The following is a 19,525-nucleotide window of genomic DNA, read 5'->3' as shown; positions in this document are numbered from 1 at the left end:
AGGATGGGGATCCAAAAACGCTAGGGGTGCTGAGGGGTTCCTCATGAGAAGGTGCCTGTTGAGCGGGAAGCTCCTGCTGCCTCTTCTGCCAATAAGTGCTAACTTGGGTTTGCTTACATATTAACTCAACAAAATTTCCCTACCTACTTTTGTTGGAAAGTCACTTAAAAATAATAAGTGAAAAATACCAAAAATAGGGAAAATAGGCTAAATGCATTGGAAAAATCCCCTAACTGATTCTAATGGATTCTGATGGGAATACTGATGATCATGCTGTGTGGAACCAGAGGATATGCATCTACACTAAATGACTGGGCATGCATGGTCTACGAATAGACTCACAAAAGTGCCAGATCACTTCTAATCTAGACTGACTGGACTCACTGACCCTGATCATGCTGTAGCTTGTCCACGGACACATAGGGTTGGATGTGTCACGTGACATCTATTTTTTGAAAGGCAGTAGCCTTGAGATGTAAATCCCAAAACTTGTCCACATATTTATGGATAGACTGATGAGAGAGAAGCTTCAAACTACGCCATTCGGTAAGCACTTTGTCCTTTGCATCGCTTGCAAGAAATTGCTTCATGATGAAAACTCGTAGACTTTTCCATGTCTTTGGGGCTTCGCTGTTGCCACGAAGGCTAGCCCACCGTGACGAGGAAGTGCATAGCTACATGACGTAGCTTGGAGAACTCCGTGAAGCCCTCGTCTCCAAAGGTCGCAGCAAATTGTTGGATGAAGGCCAATACTTTGTCGGTAGCACCAAAGGTGCTATCATAGGTGAGAAAAGAAATACTTTTTCCTCCCTTTTTGAACTTCTTGAGCTTTTGGGACCTTCGCCATGTAGGGTAAGAGCTTAGGAGGCCTCTTGACGAGACTCCCAAAAGAAGACTCTCTCCCATACCAAAGGAGGAATCCAAAGAACAAGAAAGTAATGAATCCCTAAGTTCCTCCGAAGATGTGACTCCAGGAAGACGGCATACTAAACGATCGCCAACTCCTCCCAATGGGAAACGGTCAACCCATAGTCCTTCTCCTCGTCACTTTGAAAGATAAGAGAGGAAACAAAGGAAGAAAATGGCAAGAAAGAGGTCACCCTCTTTTCCTCCTTCTTCACCTTCCCCCTCTTGTATTCTCTAGGAGAATAGCCATAGCTTTCATCGGAAGAGGAGGAAGGTGAAGAAGAAGGAGAAGAGGGTGACCTCTTTCTTGCCCTTTTCTTCCTTTGTTTCCTCTCTTATCTTTCAGAGTGACGAGGAGAAGGACTGTGGGTTGACCGTTTTCCCTTGGGAGGAGTTGGCGATCGTTTAGTCTGTCGTCTTGCTGGAGTCACATCTTCGGAGGAACTTGGGGATTCATTACTTTCTTATTCTTTGGATTCCTCCTCTCGTATGGGAGAGAGTCTTCTTTTGGGGGTCTCGTCAAGAGGCCTCCTAAGCTCTCTCCCCTCTTGGAGAGGAAAGGAAATTCCATAAGCACGAAGTTGTTGAGTAATCCACTTGCAAAGTGAGGTTGCCCATAGCTTGTTGCAACCTAGCAACAAGATAATTAACAAACATGGAGGCATCATCATTAGCACCTTCATTTACAAAAACAAAGTTGTCATATTCATTCTACTCCCTTGGTTATTATTAGCCATGCTAATTAAACTTAAGTATAAAATACTGTGTCTTTTGGTACCCTCAAAACCTTAGTCGCTACTCTTCTTTATCTCTGAAAATTAGTTCTCTAGTAGCCACACCCGTGGTTTAGACACTGTTGATTGCAAAGACTAGTGGAGAGGGTCTAATATTGCTCGGTTGATTATAGTTCCTGTTGAGCTTGCTAGTAGCTCAATAATGGTTAAGCCAAAGGCAAGCCCCAAGAGGAGGCACCATTATTAAGACTATAGTTCCCAAAGGTGTACCTCGAAGTAAGTCCTTCTCAACCAAGATAATAAATCCCTGTCCCACTTATCCTATTGCAATAAACAGGCCCAACCTTTCATGGACAACTTAAGGACCTCTCTTCTTAAGCAAGAAAAGAGAAACCAATAGCTCTGATACCGATGTAATATAAATGGCCCATGAACTTTGAGGATTGTGGAATTAGGAGAATTAAAGAGAGCATTTTTTTTAAGACTACTTTGAGAACATAGAGGGTGAACTTAGTTAGAGGTAGCAACATAACCATTATACTTAATTAACTTGGCATGAAGAATACTTTTGCAAGAGAAAGAGAGAATTAGAGAACTTAACAACAGTTGAGGACCGGATTTATGTGGCTTCAATAGGCTTTTGTATTATAGGTTCTCCGATCAAGAGAGACTTGGTATAATACAATCTTTGTGTTCCTTGTGACCTTGGTGATGGTATGAAGATGGAAAGCTTCATTCATCACGAGCATAACATAAACTTTGTAACCATCCCCGGCCTCAATCCCAAGGCCTCAAACACCTTCGAAGGTGGAGAGAGTTAGCAGAGAATGAGGGTAGGGAAGAGGAAGAAGAAACATTCATAGGAGAAAAAAATAGTTCCTCACTTATCATCACTCTTCTTGCTAGCATACATGATAGCATAGTAATGAAGGTGGAGAAGATGGCAAGCTTAAGCATTGAAGCATGGCTCTTGGTTGGATTTGCATTCCATAGCCAAGAGTGCTGGTGTAGACACTCAATTTCTCAACAAGCTTGGAGAAGGAGGTGGAGTTCCTCTATTCTCACCAAGTGAGAATCCTTGAAAAATGAGTGTGTGAGAGGGTGTATACCCCTAAGCACACCCCTTGCTTGCTTTGGTCGACCCCTCCTTTTTGCTCTAGCTTGAAGCTCATTGGACCCCTTTAAGGCTAGCCAATCACATGCATAATGCATTTCAAGGAACATGGGTAGCATTAGGACAAGTGTCGTCCTTACCTCTTTGAGAGAGAGAGCTTGAAAATATCTAGATATTTGTTGAATTGAACTAGAAGCTCGTTAGACCCCTCTTTAGCCAAGCCAATAGGATTCAAGCACACCATGTGGCTAAGCATAGGGAGAGCCTGACATGTGTCCATGTGTCCCTTGAGGAAGGGGGTGCCCTTTGGGTGAGTGGAGGGTTAAGTAAAAAATTCCCCTAACTTTGAGGCTTTCCCCCTCCTTTGTAGAGTCTTTTTTTGACTCAAGCACCTTACCTCCCATGCATGGGAAGCTTCTCAAGCACCGTCCTCATCAAGCATGACAAGCACCTCAAGTAAGCACCTTAGTCAGCAAGCACGACAAGCACCTTAGTCACCAAGCATGACAAACACCTCAAGTTTGGGCCGGATTCCCACCTCAAGCACAACCCTAGCTTGCCTAAGGTCTAAGGACTTTTAACACTAACCTTTGGAGGTCTTTAATGAAGCTAACCCTAAGGTCTTTTAAGCTCCATTAGATGCACGTTGCTCTTTGATAGACTACCTCCTTTTGGACCCCTATTGAGATGTAACCATCTCTCCTCTTGGTCCCCTGTTGAGATAAGTGTAGAAGCGCTTATTGCACATTGCTCTTTGGTAGACTGTTTCCTTTTGGACCCCTATTGAGATGCAACCATTTCTCCTTTTGGTCCCTTGTGGAGATAGGTCTAGATAGTAGAAGCACTTATTACATATTGCTCTTTGGTAGACCATCTCTTTTTGGACCTTCCTATTGAGATATAACTATCCCTCCTTCTGGTCCCTTGTTGAGATAAGTCTAGAAGCACATGTCTCTATTCTAGCTCTTGTTCCCGGTTATTCTCCCACATTAAATGATTACTTTAATATGAGAAAATCATTTGGGTTAGCTAGATATTAGATTTTATGACATTACCTCTCTCTTGACTTCATAGTCGTCCTCGACTATGAGGTAGAGAAGATAAAGCCTAGTCATTAGTCCATGTTTCTTAGCGGGTAGATGATCCCTTTTTACCCTACGACATCATTCCAAGATGGATGACTAATCCATTTGGTGCTTGGGAGACTTAGCTACTGAAAGCATGTCTGCTCTTTAGTCCATATCATACTTCCAAAGTAGAGTGAGAAGTTCTACTTGGTGTTTGGGAGATTTCGTCACCACAAACATGATCCTAAGCATGCATACTTCTTAAATTTTGTGCATAATAAAAGAAAGAGAATGAGTCTTATAAGACAAAAACGTTGTTCATTTAAAATGCATTTTCATTTACTTACTCTAGTTTAACATTGTAAGCATTGACAAGGTTTATATTATCCTTAAGCTAGGTTCCTTGCATCCATCTAACATCTTTAAAAGGATAATCCTTAAACTTAATAAGATATCGTTGGATAATCTTACTCTTTCTTAATACCTTGTCTTCATGTCGTAGGATGGACTCAGATTGAAGTACTTTTTGATCTTCGATTTTTGGAGGGTCTGCAACTATCGCTTCTTTTGGTGGCGTTCCTTTGTAAGGCTTACGTAGGCTCTCATAGAAAAAATTGTGTATGAGCCAATGGTTGGGCAACTTTAATTGATAAGCCATCTCATTGATTGGCTTAAGAATTTAAAAAGGACCATAGTATCTTTTTGCTAGTTTAGCATAATACTCTTGGTGGCCTGTAGGATTCTTGCCCGTAGTATGCCTTAGATGAACCTTGAGAAACTTTAGCAAGACCCAATGATTTTCCTTAAAGGCTAAGGCTCTTCCGTGCTTATTAGCCAGCAACCCTTTTTGCCTTTGCTTTGAGATGGATATAACCTCTTTAATCTTTAGAAAAGGTTCTTGTGAGTCTCGGTTATATTCATCAGCAGCGAAGATCTTCCCATGTACTCTGAGTAGTAAGGGACTTTTGGATCTTCCCTCTTTAACCTTGAAATGTGCTTTCTCCATAGAAGTATGTACAATGTCATTGTACGCATACTCTAGAAGAGATAGGTATTTTTCTCATTGAGAACGTTGATCTACTTCCATGACATAAGCTTTTAGTAGACTTAAGAATCGTTAGATTGGTTATTTCACTTTGGTCATCCATTTGTGGATGATAGGTTGAAAGAGAAATTTAATCTACTTCCTAGATTCTCAGAGAGACCCTTCTAGAAATTATTGGTCATTCTAGGAGCCTTGTCCGACACTATGGATGTTGGCAAGCCATGATACTTGAAAATTTGAGATCTAAAGAGGGTTGCCATTTGATGTGCCTTAATAGTCTTTTTGACAAGTATAGAGTGTGTTTTCTTGCTAAGCTTGTCGACTAAAACGATCCACTTTGCTTCTCTCAGCCAAATTTTCACTTTTGGCATACCGCACATTTTAAAACATACTCTTCATGGTGTGTTTACTTTTCATAGTAGGCTAACATAAATACATTTTTACTCCTCGAAGAGTAGATTATGGAATCCTTCTTTACCCCACGTAAGAAGAAGCATGGGATGCATACATTACTTTCTTATTGCATGGGTGAGTAACACATAGCCTTTTGCCGTTTGAAAGATAACCATCCTCCAAGGTGAATGGTTCTTTTTTCTTCCCTAATGCAAAGGTTGTAATTACGTGCTTAAAGTTTTGGTTAGTAGCATACTCATCTATGATAAAAGATAGATCATTGTGAGTTGCTATAGACACCACATTTACCTTTGGCCGTCGTGAAAGTGCATCGATCACTTGATTGTGCTTGCCAACAATGTGAGCAATATGAAAGTTAAATTGCGAAAGAAAATTTGGCCACCTCATTTGTTTGTCGGAGAGATTGGTTTGCGTCATGAAGTTCTTGAGGCTCTGTGACCCATTTGTAGGATGAATGGAGTCTCCAAGAGATAGTGTTTCCATGTGTCTAGGGCATATAGAATAGCTAGTAGCTCTTTTTTGTATTTGCCCAATACTCGCTTGACGGAGTTGAGTCTTTGACTCTCATATGCTATGGCATGTCCTTCTTGAAGCAAACTAGATCCGAGGCAATCGCCACAAGCATGGCATTGAACCAAATGGCTTTGAGAGATCTAGTAGTGTGAGCACACGTTTAGAGATAAACTTCTGTTTAAGCTTCTTGCACTTTTGCAGTCCATGAATACTTAACCTTCTTTTTTGTTAAGTCACGTAATGGGCCTGCTATTAGCGAGAATTTTTCTATGAAGCATCTATAGTATGCACACATACCTATAAAGCTTGTCTAAGGTCGAGGACTTTTAACATTAACCTTTGGAGGTCTTTAATGAAGCTAACCCTAATGTCTTCTAAGCTCCATTAGACTGTCTCCTTTTGGACCCCTATCGACATGTAACCATCTCTCCTCTTGGTCCTCTGTTGAGATAAGTCTAGAAGCACTTTTGCTCTTTGATAGACTACCTCCTTTTGGACTCCTATCGAGATGTAACCATCTCTCCTCTTGGTCCCCTGTTGAGATAAGTCTAGAAGCATTTATTGCACATTGCTCTTTGGTAGACCGTCTCCTTTTGGACCCCTATTGAGATATAACCATTTCTCCTTTTGGTCCCCTGTTGAGATAGGTATAGAAGCACTTATTACATATTGCTCTTTGATAGACCATCTCCTTTTGGATTCCTATTGAGATGAACCATCTCTTCTTTTGGTCCCCTATTGAGATAAGTCTATAAGCACATGTCCCTATTCTAGCTCTTGTTCCCGTTTATTCTCCATATTAAATGATCACTTTAATATGAGAAAATCATTTGGGTTAGCTAGATATTAGATTTTATGATATATCCCAAATGCCTGGTGATCACATTTGGAGGAACAATCTCACCTGGCCACAATAGACTGTGCCAATCGCAAGAACCAAGTGGTGGAAACTTCGATTTACGAAAGTTGACTTTACGACCGGCCGTAATCCCAAACAATTCCAAAGCTTCCATAATCACTTGGACATCCCGTTGTTGGTTGCGAGGCATAAACAACAAGTCATCCTCATAAGCCTGGTGAATAAAGGTATGACCCGAGGGTAACTACAAACCATGAAGACACTCTGCAGAGGTCAAGTGATCAAGATACATCAACAAAGGGTGAGTGGCAATAGCATACAACAAAGCACTAAGAGGACAGCCTTGCCTAACCGAACAACCAAGTGGCCACGATTCTGTCAGTTCACCATCTAGGATCCCCGAAGATGTACTACAAGCATACAAGAAATAAACCACATTGGCCAATTTAGGACCAAACCCTAGACACCTCATCGTGGCAGCAATGAAGTCCCACTGCACAGTGTCAAAGGCCTTTTTAATATCCACTTGCATGACCAATACATTTTGCTGTGTGTACTTAGCATACCCCATGTCAATCATAACATTAGCCAAATTGTCCATGATTTGGCGACGCGGATGAAGCCATATTGAGCCCGATGAAGTCCTGCAAATAGATGGTTCTTAATGCGATGCACCAACATTTAAGCCAATATCTTATAAACCATTGGCATCAAAGTAATAGACCGCTAATGAGTGAATTACTAGCAAAGTGCTTGCTCAAGCAGCAATTTAAGTAAACCCTCTTTCCATGATAGTGGCAAATCCCGTTTCTCCCATGCCGCATTCAACATGAAAAGCAGTGGTTGTTCGAGAGCATCCCAAAAGGAGAGGAAAAATTCCATAGTAAGCCCGTCTCAACCGGGAGATCGCCAACGGCCCAATGCAAGCAACGCACTACGTAATTCAGAGGCAGTGAAAGGATCCTCAAGGCATTGTGCATCTTGTGAGAGATAGAATCGGATGAACACAAGAAAGAAACAATTGATGCGCTTGGCAAACATTTGAAGATGGCCGAGAAGAAGCAGCAAACATCTAATGTGAAGCCATAACCTCATCAAGTTCCTGTTTCGAAGAAGTCCAAGCACCCGAGGGAAGCATAACCCGCTTCATTGTTTGGGAGACCCTTGTATGATGCAGATTCTTCAAAAATTGCTTCGAAGCGCAACCTTTATCCATAAAAGCTTGTTACGGGCACGTGTTTGCAATTTAGTAATTTTTTGCTTATCATTTTGTTGAATACGCACATTAGCTTCACATAGCTCTGCCATTTCAAAGTCAAACAGAGGTCGCAAATCAGCCAATTCTTGCAGTTGATGTCAGACCTGTTTCACATGCCCCCCCCCCCCCCGAGTGCACCGCATATAATGTGTGCCATAGTCATGAAGAACACTTTGTATCCTCATGACAAAGCGATACCAGGCAGTATCCAGATTAAGATGCATGTGAGCAGACAATGGGGGAATAATGTCTGCAATCATGTCTCGAAAAACCTCATGAGTAAAATAGGCATTGTTAACATGCAGAAAACGTTTTCTAGGAAGAGTCCAATCACAACTAGACTGCCGAAAGTACAAAGATAACAAAAGAGAGTAATGGTTCGATAACCGTAGGGTATAATCTATCCTCACATCACATACAAACGCTTCATATTGTTGCCCATTAAGCAAGTACCAACGATCCAACCATGCAAGATAAGAAGAATGAGTAGCATGCTGAAAAGTAAATCCAGAAGCATTTGGATGCAAAGAGCGCCATAGATCAGTCATTCGAGCCGAGGCAAAGAGATGATCCCATTCTTGTCTTTCTGTAAGTAACATGTGCAAATTGCCCGTGGTACTATCATTCGTAGCAGCAGGGGTATTGTTGAAGTCACCACAGAAAAATGCATTGGAGGTCCATGGGTGAGAAGAGATATCTTGCCATAAAGCCGTTCTGTGCCCAGAGGCTTTATATGCATAAACACCTCCAAATTCATATACTAGTCCATTCAACAAGCATTGCACAACCATCCACCGCCCATGCGGATCATTGTGTAATAAAACAGGCTTAAGCTCATGACGAACCAACATCAATAAACCCGAGAAATCTTGCAGGCCAGCATACACAATCCAATAACTTGCAAAATAAGAACATTGACCAGCAAAGTCGTGCTGATTGTGCTCTTGCAAGACAACTATGTCTGCCCTACATGTACATAGTGCCAGGTCAATCGCCACTTGTCAGGGTTACATAACCCATGCACATTGTATGAAATGCATTTAATGTGTGATCACTCTTACCACATCAAAGCAGGAATTTGCAAATTTACCTTAAATGGACGCTTGCCCACCAATGGATCCCCCGAGTCAACCATAATCCCTTCAGTGGTTTGTTTGTTAGTGTCCCAAAGGACGCAAAACCTATTGGTGTTCGCATCCAACTTCGGGGGGCAAATCACCTTACCAAGTTGCACAGCCAACAATGGCAGGAAATGTCTCCGTGTACGAGGGAAATCAACAATTTCCACCCACACCGTACATTTGTGACGAATAAGACTCTGATAATCTTTAGTGAGTGCCCACGGCAAAACATGCGTCATCTGTGCATTAAAGAAGAGGGAGACATCTCAAGCAAAAGATTTATGGCTTCTGTATCTGCTAGCAGAACTACATAAAATCCACGCACCCCGGACAACTTGTCTTTTAAGGAGAAAATCGACCCATTGTCCGACATCTTGTGCAGTAGGCATTTTCCTTGGGAAAAGCAGGATGACTGCATTCATAGCATACAGCGCAAGTGGGTTCATGAGGTCATGCACGGGAATGTGCACCTCAAGAGCAGGCGCCTGACCATTCCCGGCTTGCCGAGCCTCCTCAAAGTCTTCATACAGGCAACCCTTGATATCCGAAGAAGCTTCCAAAGCAGGCTCCATAGCTCTTTGATGCTTAAACACACACAGTGTCGAACTTATATCAAGAAAATTCGCCAAACAAAAGCAAACGTCTAAAAAGCTCTGCGAAAAACTGTGGAATGAAATTGAAGCTCTGTACACAGAAAACCACAACAGCACTACATCAGCTGCCCCACTTTTGAGTATAACGCACTCTTGAGTGCCCACAAAGTCTCTGAATAAGCTGAGAAAAGAAACGGCGGTTGCAAAGTGCGCACACTGCCCAACGAGGTGATGCAGAGAGAGCCTGCTGACAGATGCAAAGCCTGTCACAGGGGCAGAACGCAGAGATGACGAACTGCCTCTGGGCTGCGCGCAGGAGGAGGTGGAGACACGCGCCGGCAGGGTGCACAGGCAGAGAATAGACTCATGTAGATAAGGAACGCGCAGACAGAGAACTCACTCCTCGATCTCCTCCCCCCCCCCCCCCCCCCAAAAAAAAAAAAAAACACACACACACACCCCACCAAACACACACTCTCTCTCACGTACACACAAACACACACACAGGTGTGCGCACATGCATTAATAATTTATGTGCTCAATTTGCCCGCTTTGTGCATGTTTCATTATGTCTCAAGATGAAATTACTAATGTGGTCCAAGGTGGGTTTACAGAGAGCCACACACACACACACACACACATACATATATATATATATATACATATATGTTCATATTTATGTATGTACGCTTGGTATTTGCTTCATTCTCTTGATAAACTCAACGAGTGTATATGTAGCAAATAATCTCATGTTTTGCATGCACCCTTTCAGGGACAACAGGTTTCTATGTGGGATTTGCAACGGTAGTCCTAGGGCTTATGGCAGTTTTGCAGAAAGGAGGTTTACTGGGGAACAGCAGTGCACCCACAGTAAGAAATTGTATATTTTTCAAATAAGCGATGCACATAAGACTTCGTATATTGTGTTCTCAATGATTAACAGGCTTGTCAAATTTCTCATTGTAGGAAATAGATTGCTGTGGACTTTTATGAGAAATAGACAATCCATGTTTGTTGTACGTGTCGCTTTCATGATGCATATGCATCCTTGTATGGAACATGCAAGATATCTGTATTTCTCACTCGCATGATATGTGTGTGCTTACATTTGGAAGTTGGGACATGCAAAGTTTGTAAGCATGTTTGTATTTCTGTCTCAGGCTGTATGTACTAGTTGTTATGGCTATGGTAGGAGACCTTGTAACTTGTGTAAGGGAAGCGGAACTGTCACATGGGAGGGAAAGTTGATGCACATGGATGTGTGTCCATCGTGTCTCGGCACCCGCATAAAGAAGGTAACAAATTTTGACACACAGGATTTGACCATACAGTTTTGCAAAGCATTGAATTAAAGAATGTTTTCCAATGCAAGGTGTAATTGATCTAGCTTGTTGCAATGCTGGCAGTGCTCAGAATGTGGGGGATATCGTATGAGAAATGATGCGCCACCATTCCTGCAACAAATGTCCAAGGCAAGAATGTCAAAGCCATGAAATGGAGATGAGGTACCTTTGGCCTAAATTATCCTTCAGAGGTTTTTTAAGATCTGGGGATATTCAACTCACATAGATTTACAGCTATGTACATACTCATTAATTGTAAGTGTACATATACATATCCTCAATTGGGGACAATTTTTAACATCAATGTAACAAGGAGTAGGAGCAATTTTTTTGCACATTTTGTATTCAAAGAGAATTTACACTGAAAAATTTAAATGGTAGAACAATTGAATTTTATTTATGTAAGCACTGTGGAACTTGGATGAGCTTTGATTGAGAGGGAATTAAGGAGGAAGTATGAGGACTTTCGCTGATTGATCGTTGAGTAATAATGAAACTACGAAACTGAGGGATTCTTCTTACAGTTGATGATTGCTAACTTCCACTACTCTGCTTCAAGACTTCTAAAAACCTAATTTTAGCATTTTTACTTGAAAGACACCTGCAAAACGACACTTCTTGTTACTCGACCTTCCAATCGGCTACAAGTACAAGAAGAAGAATGTGGGTTGACTTTTAAAAGGACCAATTTGACAAGATTATTTGTCATGTTTGTCTATCTTGTGCTGATATGTCTTCCTAAACTAGTCTTGCTTGGTGGGCGTTGCTATAGAACATAATAGGACATATGCATATTGACATCAAGCAATTGTGAGAAAGAAGTATCCATTTGATATATAGATATGATGATTGAAATTTGAGCATGTACCAGTGAGGAAAATATGGAGCTAAACTAAGCATCGACAAATTCAAAAAATAAAAAAAACATCAATAGACTATAAAAATTAAATTGCACTATTGTCTTGATAATCGTGCACAAGTATTGCACAATTGTTAAGTCGGAGAATAGTGTTTGTGTCAAGCTACATAAAACCAATGTGAATAGTTAAACATTTCGCGTTGCAATGAAGTGTCGCATAGTAAGAATGTTAATTATACAATGCACATAATGTAGAAATGTCTTACAAAAGTATGGTGGAGAGTTGGCACTGTGGTCTCTCCAATAATTATAAAAAATGGAAGTCATGCCTTGTCCCGTAGGAATGTTGGACCAAGCAAATGCATAGGCATGGGGGATTGGATGTAGATAATGGACTTAGCAATGTTGTCCAATGGTTGCATCTTGATTGCTCTCTCTTCGATATCTATGTTCATCATTGTCATGGTTCTAGCAAGCCTTTCTTACACAAACCATGTTCCACAAAGCATGAACGTGGCACTTGGAAAGTATCTATCATACATATCATACAAAAATTCTAGTATATCTATCAATTTTAGGGCTTGGTGCGTGAACAATCAAACCATATGATATTTATGATTTTGAATCGTAGTTCTCTATGAAATCGTAGCATACTTTAGCGTATGATTGAAAAATGACAACCTTGATATGATCCAATGGTCATGCCATGTATTTGACATGTATGATGATGACGTTAGAGAATACTAAAACAAATATGTATTATGAAACATGCTCTTTATTGTGCTACAAGCATTGTCAAATTGTCAACTTTGATTATTAAAAGTTTTAGGCCATGTGCACGTTTTTAAAGATGCAGGTATGCGACAACTCAACGCTTATACATCAATTTCTAATCACTTGAGAATTGATATGAATGTGTGTAGGTAGTGGCCGTTACAAACTTTCCAACACACTAATCCAAATATGCCCCTCTTGGCATAACCATCAAGCACGCAACCCTTGATTAAATCTCACTCTTATCCTTTTTTTTTCTTTTTAAGTGCAACCTCACAGTCATCAATGGTGGCTGCTCCCTGCTAGCTATAAAGGGCCCATATGAAAGGCAAGTATATATCCTGTGGTTTTGGGCTCGGAGCTTGCTTGCCTGGGGTGGGTCGACGGTGAAGATTGTCGCACTCGACGCGCTTCGCTGTCGTGGTGCGCTATTGGTTGGAGGAGAGCAGGGTGCGTAGTGCGATTATCAGTGCTTATAATAAGTGCTCTCAGGAGTAGGACGGAAAATGAGTATGGGGGGATGATGACGACAGTTTCGCCATCTGATGTCACCGGGGAGATAGTGGCTCACTTGCCGCTCCTCTGGGTGCTATTTATTGTCTCGATCGTGATACGGAGGATCACCTCCGGAGTGGCTCTTAGGAGATACGAGGAGACTGCTCCCATGGTTGCCTTGTTGGCAAACTATTACAGGCTTAGTTGACGTCCTCATATGCGGCACGCTTCACCTCCCCCCTACAACAGATTGCACAGGAGGACGATTGCAATTGTAGACCTTTGTGTTAGCTGGCTATGGATGTAGCTTGGTTTCCATTTCCTCGCGATACCTGGTCTTCTGCAAAACTTCGTTCTCAAATTGATTCCACATTGCAGCTGCAATATTCTTCCCACGCCCTAGGGGATAATGGGTTGTGCTTGCTAATCATATTTTTTAAGTTATCTACAGAGTTATGAATGAAAGTGCGTAGAGTAGTCGAGTCTTCGGGAGTGTCTCTACGCAGCTGGCGTCACATTTGTAGGAGCATGGAATTTGTCGAGCGTTGCATCATCGCCAATGCTGGCGGCTCCGGTGCTTGTGTGTCTGCACTATCCCGAGGGCTAGACTGCTCCATCGACCCTTAAAAAAATCAAGAAATGTTTCAGAGAAAAACGCAACACTAGCCGTCGGGGAAGTGATTGTAATATATTATATACATCATTTTAACTAGCAATAGTAGTGACTCCTCGTCTAGTGAGGAGTGGGATGAACTCTGCGCCGAGAGCTGCATCCTCTTTGTCCTCACTGTCGAGCACAACAATTTCTTCTTTGTCTTTTACAGTTGAAGAGTTGTCGATGAATCCCTGGCAAGCATCTGCTCGAAGAGATGCATCCTCTTCCTCCTCACTGTCCAACACAACAACTTTCTCTTTCCCTTTAAAAGTTGAAGGTTGCTAACTGGTCCTTCATGAGCATCTGTCAGATAGCAATTGCAGTTTTTCCTTCATCGCTGACAACAGGTTGCAAATCATTAACAATGTTAGCAGTGATATTTACCATTACACCACAACTAATGTTAACAAGAAGAAATCAATCTACCTGTGGGTTTCTTGCCACCTTCTCAGGAACCGGTCGTTGCGAGGTTGTGCGTTCGTGTAAGCCTCGTCAAGAACAAAAATATCAATCACATCCTGATATGTTGTAGACGAAGGAAAAATCATGGTCTGCCATGATGCTTTGCTCTTTTTCAAAAGCATTCCACGGCCCTGAAAAGGTGTTATCCACGAGGAAGACGAGTAGTACTTGCCAGACTTTAGCATATGGTGCAACGTTTATAAAAAGTTGTTAGCAATTGGGTGCTTCAAGTGGAATTTCCAATACATAAGTGCACGATCAAAAATATTCGCATGCGTCAGACAAACTCTATTTTTAGCTCATCTGCCCCATATTGTGTGTATAGTTCAATTCCCTTGTTGATGTCATCAACTGTTACATTATGCGAGAAGTTCTGATAATGTGGTTGATCCATATCTTTCATACAATACCCCAGCATACCATGAAAGGTGTGCATGTTCTTTTGCTTGAGGGCACGACAGAGAATATTTGCTCCGACGGGACTATGAATATCCCATCCTAGGTACTGATTTAAATTCTTACTCACTGCAATAATCGAAGTTGCCATGATCCGAACAACCATCTGAAAGTGGAGGTAGAAGATGGTGCCGTCTCGCTCAATCGAGCACATGCCGGCGATCGCCTCCTCCTCCACAAAGACTTTCAACCTTGGAAAAAGAGCAACATCCACATCACTACCGCCTGTAGACACCGTTATGCTCAACTCGAGCATCTTCCTGGGTTTGTTGCCTTCGGTACGCGCCATTCTCTCTTTTTCCGAGAGCCTAGGCCTCCCTCGAGGTCTCTTTGAACTAGAGGGTTGTACGTCTCCTTATCTCGCAAGATTCTTCATCCTTCCCATTTCACACAATCCTAAAGCTACAATCCACTGAACTACGACCTGTAAACGTACATGCACACGGCGACAACGAAAGCAAACAAAGACCAGCTCGATTTACCTGGGTCTCGTGATGCACTATTGCAGCAAACAGGTTTGTGTCGTTCTCAGCACCGCAATAATCCACATTCAGCAGCGTGCTGTCGTCGTCGACGGATATCTACTGCTCTGCTCAAACACTGCAGCAGAGCAGACTTTGTTGCTGTCGTCGTCCACAGCTGCAGCAAAAAACGTGACATGACAACACAGGCTGCTGCAGTCGTCTGCTCCTTGCAGTTGGGATGTCCGGTACAACCAAAAACGTGACGCCTCAGGACAGGCTGTTGGCCTTCCTCTGCTCGCTACACTTCAGATGGCGGGTGCAGCTACAAACGTGATGCCTCAGGATAGGTTGCTGCCCGCCCTCTGCTCGCTGCGCTTGGGAAGGCGAATGCAAACCAAAGCCATGCCTGAGGACAGGCTGTTGGGCCGTCCTCTGCCTGAGGACAGGCTGCTGGGCCGTCCTCTGCTCTCTGCAAACGGGTCAGGACAGGTTGCTGTGCCGTCACCTACTACCCCATACCTCGCTGCAGGCGCGATGGCAGTTGCATAGCAGTGGCGCGTTATCACCAACTAAACGACGCACCTGGCTATATGGTACTGCCCACCAACTGCCCATACAATATCGCCACGACCATAGCATGCGACGGCAACTTCCAAACTAGCGGCCGCCACACGTCTAACGTCTCCCTACCCATCCAACACAATGTCCAAATTACAGATTCCATCTTCTGGGGATATTTTAGCATTTTTTAGAGTTGGGTACCCCATACTCGCTATTGAGGTTCATTCATGTGTGATTGCGTTTTATTTACCTCAATGGTTTTCACAGGCATCGTTAACTGCACGTCGCATGATTTTTATTCTAACTTAATTCTTGTGCTAGTTCCCACCTTGTTAACTTACTCCTTTGCTTTCTTATGTAACTAGATGTATTCAAGACACGTGAACTACTGTATAAGAACCGTTCTGGTCACATTGCAGCCGATATGTATTACTCCGAATCCTATTTTGGATTGTGTATGGGCCAACCCACCTGAATCAAAGTTTTTTTATTGTTTTCTCGCTGACGTGGAGAATATACGTAAACTGTTTGTCCTTTAGTATACTCGGCAGAAGATCTACCCTTGTCACAATTTCGCTTGTAATGAGCTTGTGCTTTTGCAATATTATTTAGTATTTCTTGGTGGATTAAAGGTTGCTTTGCTTTCATATACGCATACCATTGATTAGCATCATGATATATTTTTTCGATTTGCATAAATGGTAAGTGAGGTGGAAAAATTGGATCTCTTCCATACAATGCTCGAAAAGGGCTGGTTCTTGTTGAACTTTGCATCGTACATCGATATGCATGTAATACATATGGGAGTATCTCATCTGAGTTGTTGCAAAGTGGGTCTACAAAAGGTTTAAGCATTCACACAATCTATTTGTTTGTGGATGATAAGGTGATACAAATTCTTGTTCTATTCCAAGGCACTTAGTGACCACTTTTAGCACTTCTACTTTGAAATTGGTACCCTGATCAGATAACAAGTTCTTTGGACAACCATGATGTACAACAATGTCTTCTACAAGAAATCTAGCAACTGCTCTTGCTGTGGTTTCTGATAATGGTTTAGCTTCACACCATTTTGTGAGATATTCGGTTGTAACAATTATATACTTGCTTTCATTGCTAGCATTAGAAAATGACCAAAAATATCTCAAGCAACCATCTCAAAAGAATGGCTCACTTTGATAGGTTCCAATAATCCTTGTGGTCTCCTGGTTGGTTCTTTTGTTGCCATGCATAATTCACAAGATTTGAGCAATTCGTGAACCGACTTTCGCATGGCCTATAAACAATTTGTCGTAGCATTGCTATGCACTTATGAAACCGAGGTGTCCGTAAAACGGATGAAAATGAAAATCCCCGGTGATTTCTTGTTGCAATACTATTGGGATACAAGGTTGTAGTACTTCTTTATATTAGCTGCAAAATAGAGAAGTCCATCTTTCATCATATAATATTGTGTGATTTGATCCAACTTTGCTTGTCTGAGCTGACTTATGATGTCTTAAATGGTTGGGTCAGTAGCTTGTACCTAAGCTAATCGAGTTATGTCCAAATTTAATGGAAATGTTTGCACTGCTTGAATTTTTAATCTTGATAAAGAATCTGCTACTGTCTTCATTTTGCATGCAACATACTTCAATGTAAATCGATAATCTTATAATGCTAAAATCCATTGTAGGAGCCTTCCTGGAGGCTGTTGCTTCTTTATCGTTGTTGTCAATGGTTGATGATCTGCTTCTACTGTTAGCTGAGACCCATGAACATAGGCATGCAACTTTTGTAAAGCTCATACCACAACTAGTAATTCCTTCTATGCTGTTGAGTAATTGCGCTCACACTTTGTCAGACTTTGATTGATAAAAGCCATTGGTTGCCAATTTGCATGTGTGTCATGTTGCAGTAACACAACTCCTATTCCTGTGTTGGCATCGTCCTTAACAAAAGTGGTTTCTCAAAATTAGGATGTCGTAAAACTATGTCTTCCATAACTTGGGTTTTCAATTTTTCAAAAGCTTCTTGATGAACATTCTCTTAATGATTTTTCTTCTTTTTCAACAATTCATACAAAGGCATGCAACTTTTGTAAAGCTCATACCACAACTAGTAATTCCTTCTATGCTGTTGAGTAATTGCGCTCACACTTTGTCAGACTTTGATTGATAAAAGCCATTGGTTGCCAATTTGCATATGTGTCATGTTGCAGTAACACAACTCCTATTCCTGTGTTGGCATCTGTCCTTAACAAAAGTGGTTTCTCAAAATTAGGATGTCGTAAAACTATGTCTTCCATAACTTGGGTTTTCAATTTTTCAAAAGCTTCCTGATGAACATTCTCTTAATGATTTTTCTTCTTTTTCAACAGTTCATACAAAGGTCTTGCTAATGTAGCCAAAATTGAAATAAATCTTCCTAGAAAAATTGATGAATCCCAAAATTTATGTACGTCTTTAACATTTGAAGGTGCAAGGAAGCTTTTGATTGCCATTACGTTTTTGGGTCGATACTGATGCCTTCTTTGAAGACAATATAGCCCAAAAATCATAACTTTGTCTTGACCCATTACATTTGCATAATTGATATTTTAAATTAGATTGAACTTCTGTAATCGATGAAGAACTTCTTCCATCACTTGTAAATGTTCATCCTATGTCTTTGTATCAACCAGAATGTCATATGAATACACAACTAACATTTATCTATCAATTAGATATGAAAAAATGAAGTTAGCTAATCTTTGAAAAGTTCTAGGGGCATCCGTCAAACCAAAGGTCATCACTATAAATTCGTATAATCCTCTGCTTGTTCTGAATGCTATTTTTTTTCTGTCTGAAGCGTCAATTGGTATTCGCCAATAACCTGATGCTAAGTCAAATGATGCAAAATAAGATGATCCTCCTAATTGATCAAGCACATCGTCAATCCTTGGCATTGGGAATACATCTTTATTGTAACTTTGTTCAATTGTCAAAAATCTATTCGGAATCTATATTCTCTAGAATCCTTCTTCACAAGGTGGGGTTCAAAAGAGCAGGAGCTTTTTAGGGTTAAATTACTTCTTTTTGCAATATTTCTTCTATTGCTTTGTTTATAATCTCATTTCCCTTTGGAGAACATTGTCATTGTGCCATTTTGATCGGTCTGGTTTCACTTGTCTGGATTTCATAGACTCGTGCATTGGTTACTGAAAATTGTCCATCTTTTAGGATAATTTGAGGGAATTTTTATAATATACTCATAAGTTCATGTTCTTGGCTATCATCTGGTTTATTCACTACCCGAATACATTGGAATTTTTGAGGCTTCTGAAACCTTTGAAAAGATATTTATCTATTTCCTCATAAACTCGAAAATTCCAATAATCCTTTACATTTTTCAAACCAATCATATCTCATTGTTATAGAAAATATTTGTTTAGGTAGGACATAATATGAGTGGGCATACTCTTTCCCGCCTATCTGCACTGTGACTTGTGTTAGCGTATGTGATTTATAAATTTTATGATGATCACCAAATAAAACTGAAATCAAAGGTGATTGTTTTGTGTTGATATTTAACTGGTGCACTAATCCTTCATTGATCGATAATAATGAACTACAAGAATCAAGTAATACTTCAATCTATTTTTCCAAGAAGCATGCCTTGATCAAACACAATTATCTTGTCTTTTGATACACTTTACAGGCCTGCAAGTGCGAGTGTGTGGCCTCCAAAATCCACCCACTCACACGTTTTTCAATATTGCTACTAGATTGGTTGCATCATCTACTACTTTTGCATTCTATATCTGCCTACTTATATATCTTTGTGGTTGTCTATAATGACGTGATACGTGCCC

At 41.1% G+C, this 19,525-nt stretch overlaps 2 protein-coding genes and 1 pseudogene across 2 annotated transcripts in view; 1 reads left to right on the top strand and 2 right to left on the bottom strand.

Annotated features, from left to right (window-relative positions):
- The window catches only part of LOC147453909 (uncharacterized), a 40,149-nt gene extending 28,788 nt beyond the window's left edge, over window positions 1-11,361 (top strand). Inside the window, exons 4-6 of the mRNA XM_086515978.1 lie at window positions 10,397-10,494; window positions 10,785-10,919; window positions 11,031-11,361. Of these exons, the coding sequence (XP_086372104.1) occupies window positions 10,397-10,494; window positions 10,785-10,919; window positions 11,031-11,117 (320 nt within the window). The 3' untranslated portion in view covers window positions 11,118-11,361. The remainder of the gene's footprint in view (window positions 1-10,396; window positions 10,495-10,784; window positions 10,920-11,030) is intronic.
- A 1,411-nt stretch (window positions 11,362-12,772) lies between these two features.
- Window positions 12,773-14,413, bottom strand: LOC147453908 (uncharacterized). The gene is made up of 2 exons (XM_086517222.1): window positions 14,177-14,413; window positions 12,773-14,087 (listed from the first exon to the last, which is right to left on the bottom strand). Exons 1-2 carry the CDS (start codon window positions 14,395-14,397, stop codon window positions 14,057-14,059), a joined length of 252 nt encoding a protein of 83 aa, XP_086373348.1. The 5' UTR covers window positions 14,398-14,413; the 3' UTR covers window positions 12,773-14,056.
- A 76-nt stretch (window positions 14,414-14,489) lies between these two features.
- LOC147453907 (uncharacterized) lies at window positions 14,490-15,053 on the bottom strand (annotated as a pseudogene).
- Window positions 15,054-19,525: the final 4,472 nt, after the last annotated feature.

Source organism: Adiantum capillus-veneris, chromosome 7 (genome assembly GCF_014529385.1).
Source record: "Adiantum capillus-veneris isolate H3 chromosome 7, ASM1452938v2, whole genome shotgun sequence".
NCBI classification, from domain to species: domain Eukaryota; kingdom Viridiplantae; phylum Streptophyta; class Polypodiopsida; order Polypodiales; family Pteridaceae; genus Adiantum; species Adiantum capillus-veneris.
Note: the sequence above shows the minus strand (reverse complement) of the source record. Positions and strands in the feature narration are given on the sequence as shown.